A 7,617-nucleotide genomic window follows, 5' to 3' on the forward strand; every position below is an offset into this window, starting at 1 on the left:
CTCTCTCTCTCTCTCTCTCTCTCTCTCTCTCTCTCTCTCTCTGAAAAGGGAAACTGGTACCTTTGAAAAATCAAAATCTCTTATTTCTGTACATTGAGAATCAACTGTTGCAGTGTTCAGCTGATTCAAAATGAGAAAACTGAACCCTGCCTTTCCTTTGTTCTCCTAGTCATTATGATCCTCCTTTGCCAAGTATTGGCCATGCCTTTTCTACCAAAGGGAATACAGACACTCCCAAAAAACAAAACAAACAAACAAAAAACAGTGACTCAACCAAAATTTGGTTTTAAACATTGATTTTAGAAATTTGCGATTCTGGTTGTCTGTTTTAATCCCATGTAACATTATAATGTTAGAAATTAGATGTAAGTAAATAAGGACAACACCATAACTTATAATAACCTCGGTGGATCAATGCAACCTATTAGTGATCCCTGTGGCATAATTAATACCTAAATAGTGCCATGAAGACCTTAACTTACATTTCAGCTATCTTCTTTTGGTCCCAGATCTCTGCTCGTTAACGTTCTTCCTCTTATTTATTATCACCACTATCTACTTTACTATGGCATGTCCTTATTTCTGAGGTTTATTATTTATTTTTGTGTACCTTTACTAGACTATAAACTGTCAGAACTGAGTGTCTGTTTCATTCATTCACATATTAATGACTTTAAAAACTGCCTGACACCTAACAGAATCCAATCAAAATGTTAAATAAATGAAACTATATCGACACTTGTTATTATTTTTATTGTTGGCAAATGAAGTCATCTGGTTTCACTGTAATCTTCCTGTGCTTTGGGGAAGTAATTTGTGCAATCTCCACTTAGCCCTGTTGAGTTATCTGGCTTGTGCTTTTAAATGATATACTGTCAATGTGTTCTTTGTTTTTCTCATTGACTGACTTTTTTCTGCTTCTCAGAAATCAACACTATTTATTGTACATGTATGTGGAGCTGCCCTTGCCTTTAGTATGGGCTCATTTTACATGTTTGTTCAGACCATCCTTTCCTACCTAATGCAGCCCAAAATTCACAGCAAACAAATCTTCTGGGTCCGACTCCTGTTGGTTATCTGGTGTGGAGTAAGTGCGCTTAGCAGTATCCTTTGTTGTAGCATGTTGTTTACTATTGAAAAAGAATAGAATAACAAAATAAGTGAGTGCAGTTTGGGACAATGTAAGAACTATTTTTTTATGTTGTTATATACTTACACACACACACACACACACACACACACACACACACGTATTTTATCTACACTTATGTAAGTGTACCATGTATATATCTGGTGGCCACTGCTATCAGGAGAGGATATCAGATACCATATAATTGAACATGGATGCTGGGAACTAAATCTAGGTCGTCTGCAAGAGCAACATGTGCTCTTAACATTGCTCCAGCTCCCCCGAGTCTCTTTAAAGTCACCCTCAATTAAAAGACATTGTTCATAAAATTCAGACTGAAGTTAAGTAACTGAGCTAGGAACACACACACCTTTGGCATAGCCATACTTCAGAGAAAGCATTATTCTGTGGAAATTTATGATAGAGCAACTAATTTTTGAGTAAAGAGGAAAGGACATGATATAAACCATTTCCTGGTTGCTCTGCATAGATCTTTAATTTTAGGATTGTCCATGACATTAATTCTTTAAAAAAAAAAAAAAGGATTGAACCACAGTAATAAAAGCTAGCTTTTAAATTAGCCTTTAAAATGGTTTGTTATTGTTGTTGTTGTTGTTACAAAGTACAAGTTTAAACCTTCAGATCTCTTAAGAGTCTTCCTTAACTTACATTTTTTATAGTGATGACTTGCTCATCAATTTTGTACAGTAGTGATTTTGGTCCTGATCTAATACAGAAACTACACTGGAACCCGGAGGACAAAGTAAGAGCTCAAGGTTTATAAAATATATAAGCGAGTATGTGTGTGTGTGTGTGTGTGTGTGTGTGTGTGTGTGTGTGTGTGTGTGTGTGTGTGTGTGTGTGTGTGTGTGTGTGTGTGTGTGTGTGTGTGTGTGTGTGTGTGTGTGTGTGTGTGAGTGTGTGTGTGTGTGTGTGTGTGTGTGTATATGTGTTTGTGTGTGTGTGTGTTTTCATTTTAATTGTATCATCACTGAATGTGTCTGTGTCATATGTTTATGGATGCCTGCAAAGGCCAGGAGAGTGCATTGAATCCCTTGGAGCTATATTAACAGGTAGAAACAAACTGCCCAACATGGAAACTGGGAACTAAACCTGGTTCCTCTGGAAAAGCAGCTGTTGTAAATTAATATGCAAACTCTAAAAATAGCTGTAGAGAGAATATCTTGTGTACTGTATGGATGTATCATCTGTCATTAAAAAGCCTATGGCCTGTGGCTTAGATAGGAAATAGAGGTGGGACATCAGGGGAGGGAAAGGATTATGAGATAGAGCCAGGCACAGGAGATAGGCCTGGGATGATATGAGGAGACAGACACATGGAACCTGAGCACAGGTAACCAGCCTTGTGGCAGAATGTAGGTTAAAATAAACAGGTTATCTTTAGTTATGATCAAGTCAGAGTAGACCCTAGCTGTATGGCAAAGGCATTTGTAAATATATTTTGAATCCGAGTCTTATTCTTTGAACATGGGGCTAGGAGAAAGAACCAGGGCCTAACTTCAACAAATAGCCATTATGAAAGTTTATTAAGAGTATTCTTGAGCTTCCTAGTGTCATTTTGTGAATTTTATTCAGATGTGTGTGTGTGTGTGTGTGTGTGTGTGTGTGTGTGTGTAGGTAGGTAGGTGGGAGTATTCTAACTGACCTTAAATTTGTGATCTTCCTTCAGCCTCCTAAGTAAGGATGACAGATGTTGGTTTATGAATCTTATGACTGGGGATGGGGGAAGGGGAGGGCACTGTGACTCCTTGGTTGTAGAATGTAAGTTCTATTTTGTCTTGGTTATTTAGTGGAGATTTTATTTGTTGTAAGTGAAACAAAGACATATACTATGGGTCAGGAGGGACTCCTAGTAGCTACTGTAATTCTCAAGACATGTTCAAAATTCAAGGAATAATTTCAGAAGGAAGATTGGTCTATAAGAATTTGATGTTGCTTAATTTACGAACTGACATAGATTATTTGACTGGGATGTAACAAAGTGGCCTTTGTTTTTTCTCTTTAACCCCAGGGTTATGTGCTTCACCTGGTTACTACTGCAGCAGAATGGTCCATGTCATTTTCCTTTTTTGGATTTTTCCTGACTTATATTCGTGATTTTCAGGTAATAGTTTTAATTCTGTTCAGTAGAACTTCCTTCATATAGAATAACAGAATATTTCATTGACAGACTCCCTGTTCATTTTGAAAATTAGAATTTTAAAATCTGGCACCAAAGAAAGTTATATGAGAGTAACTTCTGGTGAAATTGTTCCTGGGTTTGAGGAAGTTGTGTGTTGCAAGTAAGCTTCCCCCTGGATAATGGAGTTGCAAAACATATCTGAAGAAATTCTGTAATTTGTGTTTATTCACCTTGACCCAGCCCTAACACATGGCTTTACAGGGGGGAAAAAAGAGCTACGAAAGAAAACTAGGAAACTTAGTGAGGCAAGAACATGTTTTTTCCCTCTCCCTGGGTGCTCAGGATGGTGCCTGTGGCAGGGACTTCCTGTTCCTCATCTGATCATTCTGTTTCTCTGACTACATAAGGGGTCCTGTGACGCCCGGTGAAGAGATAGTCTCTCAGAAGGGCAAAACTTCTCTATTTAATTTCGTTTTCTATTCCAGAAAATTACTTTACGGGTGGAAGCCAATTTACATGGATTAACCCTCTATGACACTGTTCCTTGCCCTGTTACCAATGAAAGAACACCACTGCTTTCCAGAGATTTTCAGTGAATGGATATAAGTCTTCTGTGATGATTGTGATTCTCAGGGACTGAGAAAAGATGCACAAAAGTTGCTTATTATACTGTGAAAATTTGAATCAATTAATCAAGGCTGACAGTGACATTAATGAAAGATGATATCAGGAAAAATGTAATAAGCCATCTGATAAGTTGTCTTAAAGGATGTTGTTAAGAAGCCCATTTAAAAACATGTCTAGACTTTTTATATCCAGAAAATAAAACCAAAGGATATCATGAAAGCCTGAAGTACACCGAGTAGTCTCTATACTTGGCCTTAAACATATTATGTTATTTTAAAAGCGTCTTTTGTTAGGAGTACTTTTATGAGAGACATTTTCTGTGGCCCACAGTAATCAGCATTGGTAACCAAATCATTTGGAATCAGGGCTTAAAACTGAAGTTTTATTATATTAATACATTTCTTACAGTGTTTAAAAATGTGTTGTTGTTGTTGTTGTTGTTGTTGAATCTTTTCTGTAAATAGGAGCCTGTCTGAAATAATCTGAGTTCTTTGATGGCTTAAATTTTGCCTCCCTGCACCCCCAAACAGACACAAAATCAATGGGTATTTATTTTATTCTGACCACATGAATATTAACAGATCTATCATATATGCTTATAATTTCATCAAGTCTGGTTTCTGAGATTAGAATTTTTAATTTGCTACCATTTTGTTCTTTATAAAATAAAGGTTACGGCTGATGACATTGCTCAGTAGTGTAAATTACTTGCTGCTAACCCTGACTATATGAGTTCAATATGTAGGATCCACATAGTCAAAAGAAAGAAAAGACTCCTACCAGTTATCCTTTGGCCTTGACCTCCATATGCATATACACATACACAATAAGTAAATGTGATAAGAGAAATAAAGATTAATGTTCCTAAATAAGATTGCAAAGTCTGTAAACAAAAGGAAATATGATTATTAACATAAAAATTACTCTATATTATAGTCAGGATCTTTGATTTTTCATTTAGAGAAATTTATAATTAGTAGTAAAATTAGTTTTGAGCAGATATTTAGTCTTTTTATTAGAATGTGATCCTTTTAAAACCTAAATCTGAAGAAGAAACTGAAATCCAAAATTAAATTCTGAATCTTTTTCTCTTGTCATGCAAATGATTATGAAGTTTCAATTTAGATTCTCTGTATAAATAAAGGATGGTTATATGGGATGGTTTCTAGATGCCTACTAGGATTAAAAAGAAGGAAATGTTGACCTAAATAATATCTGGGATCAAATTAGTTTGTAAAATAATCCTTGATGAATACTAACATAATTTATATTTTTAGAAGAAATGGAGCTGAAACCAGAAGAAAAAATGGGAAGCAAAAGTTTAAAATATATCAAGAAGGAATTTAAGGAAAACCGTTTAAATGGTGGAGATGTAGACTTCAATTCTAAGTTTTTGAATCTCAAATTTCATAACAGTATTTGAAGAAATATCTTAGATTAGTAGAGAAATAGAGTATTTACCTATGGGAAGCTACAGTCAACAATTTAGTAAAGATTGATTGATTGATTGATGTCGTTACTACTAGAAAAAATTGCATACAGATTATGATTAAATCCTTTAAAAAAGAATGATGTAACCACATATGGAAAATATCTTTTTCTATAGTTTTCTCTCTACCAATAATTTAAGTTATGAAGCATCCATGGTATTATGAGAAGTAAATAATACTAAGTAATAATTCCTAGAGTGGAAATTCTTGAAAGCAAATCCCTTGCCAGTTCTGCCAAAGGCAGGTATGGAGTAACAGATGAAAATGTTTGTTTGTTTGTTTGTTTTTTAATTTTCAGAGTTTATTGGAGAATTCTTCCAAGTATTTAGGTTATATGTAAAACTAAACCGTACATAGACACTTTAAAAAAGAAAACACACAGTCAACTGTGGTCTAAAAACATTAAATGAATAATACTAGAACTCCTCAATTGGTAAGTTTTAATTGAGTCTTTTAATGAAATCTTGTATCATGTCACCTGACCTGTGAATCATCCCTTTGTCCCTGAGTCATGCTACCTTTAGTGGCGTCCCACTTGTCAAATACAGTGCTGTGATTGAGAAACTCTTTTTCTTTACTGGATGTGGCTCAAAACTACAAATGCAGTAATGCTGGCAATGTAGATATGCTAAAGAAAAGCCATAAATTAAGTCTTTCATATAAAACCTCATATAAAAGTTCATGACTTAATGCTGAAGGAAAAACTATCATATGCTGAAGTTGGGAGGAACTAACAGTTATAGCTACATTACATGGCTTTAAGTAAAAGAAGCTAGAAATTTGTGTACGTATATGTATGCATACATGTATACACACACACACACACACATGGTTTAGTTATACACTATTTTCAGTTGTGTAATGGAAATCTTGGAATGTATCCCTAAAGGATGAGGGGTGTTACTAATTATAAAATAAAAGTGGCTTTTATTTTGTTCTTTGCATTTTTCTTTGTTTTAAACTTTTTCTTTGAAATAATTATGTACACTGTAGGAAGTTGCTAAAATAGTATGATATCCCATTCACTTTTCACCTGTTTTCCTCAGTTGTAATAATTAATGTAACGATGGTAAAATATTGGAATTAGGAAATTGCCAATGACAATATAATCTTATCTAGGTTATATAAGCCCATGTTTACCATGTACGTGTGTTTATAGTTTTGTGACAGTTTATTTCATTTGTATAATGTATGACCACATTTAACATACAGAACTTTGTATTGTCACAAAGAAAATCCTTCACACTAACCCTTTTTAATCCATTCATACAGTCTCATATCTAAGCACTTGAAAACACTAATCTCTTTACATCCATGGTTTTTCCGTTTCAGGAATATAGTATAGAATTATATGTCATATAATCCTCTGAAATTGACTCTACATTACACGTAGTGCCTTTTGATTCATCAACCAGTTAATGTAGCATTGGTTCCTGTTGTATTTACAAATGAAATTCTATTGTATAGTGTGTGCCAGACTATTTAATGGTCATCCATTGGAGCATATTTGGGCTACTCTCAATTTTCAATTCTTATTGGTACAAGGCTTTGTGTCAATGTCAACTTTAATTTCTTTAATAAGAAATACCCAAGACTGAGCATTAGCATACATAACAAGTGTACATTTAGTTATTTTTCAAATTGCTGGAGTGTTTTCTTGAGTACTAATGATACCAACTTACATTTCATAGCTAACAAGTAAGTCTTTATCATCCTTTGATGATATTGACACTTTTTAATTTTAGGTATTTTAAATAATTCTAAAGTATTGTCTTGAATTTAACTGGCATTTCCTCATAGATAAAGATGTAATTATTTTCCATTCTAGTGTTCATTTTTTTAATTGTTGTTGCTTATTATCTATTTGGATTATATTAGTTCTACTGAGATTTTCACATGTTAAAAATGTGTATTCCTCATTATCTACAATGGCAGGATATATTTATAATGTCTGTTTTCTTACTTATCAGTAACATTGTATTTGTGTATCATATAAATATTCATATTGGAGATGGCAGACAGATCTCTGTGTGTTCCAGGCCAGCCTGTTCTATATAGCAAAACCCTGTTTGAAAAAAAAAAACAAAACACTATAGCTAACAACCAAATTAAAAAAACATAAACAATGGGTTGAATGCGGGGTCCCAGATGGAGAAGTTGGAGAAGGGACTGAAGGAGCTGAGTGGGTTTACAACCCCATGGAGGGAGCAACAGTAACAACTGGCCAG

The 7,617-nt window shown here is 34.4% G+C and overlaps 1 protein-coding gene across 6 annotated transcripts in view; it reads left to right on the plus strand.

The window, feature by feature from the left end:
* The window catches only part of Dram2 (DNA damage regulated autophagy modulator 2), a 25,705-nt gene extending 18,508 nt beyond the window's left edge, over window positions 1-7,197 (plus strand). For 3 of the 6 annotated variants that reach the window (XM_029537230.1, XM_029537231.1, XM_029537232.1), the window contains exons 6-9: window positions 926-1,103; window positions 1,810-1,892; window positions 3,162-3,254; window positions 3,758-7,196. In XM_029537230.1, the coding sequence (XP_029393090.1) occupies window positions 926-1,103; window positions 1,810-1,892; window positions 3,162-3,254; window positions 3,758-3,868 (465 nt within the window). In that variant the 3' untranslated portion in view covers window positions 3,869-7,196. Of the gene's footprint in view, window positions 1-925; window positions 1,104-1,809; window positions 1,893-3,161; window positions 3,255-3,757 lie in introns of all 6 variants that reach the window. The other 3 variants (XM_021196232.2, XM_021196231.2, XM_029537233.1) reach the window with 2 other exon arrangements.
* The last annotated feature ends 420 nt before the right edge of the window (window positions 7,198-7,617 follow it).

The sequence above is a fragment of the Mus pahari genome, chromosome 4 (assembly GCF_900095145.1).
Source record: "Mus pahari chromosome 4, PAHARI_EIJ_v1.1, whole genome shotgun sequence".
Classification (NCBI taxonomy): Eukaryota; Metazoa; Chordata; class Mammalia; order Rodentia; family Muridae; genus Mus; species Mus pahari.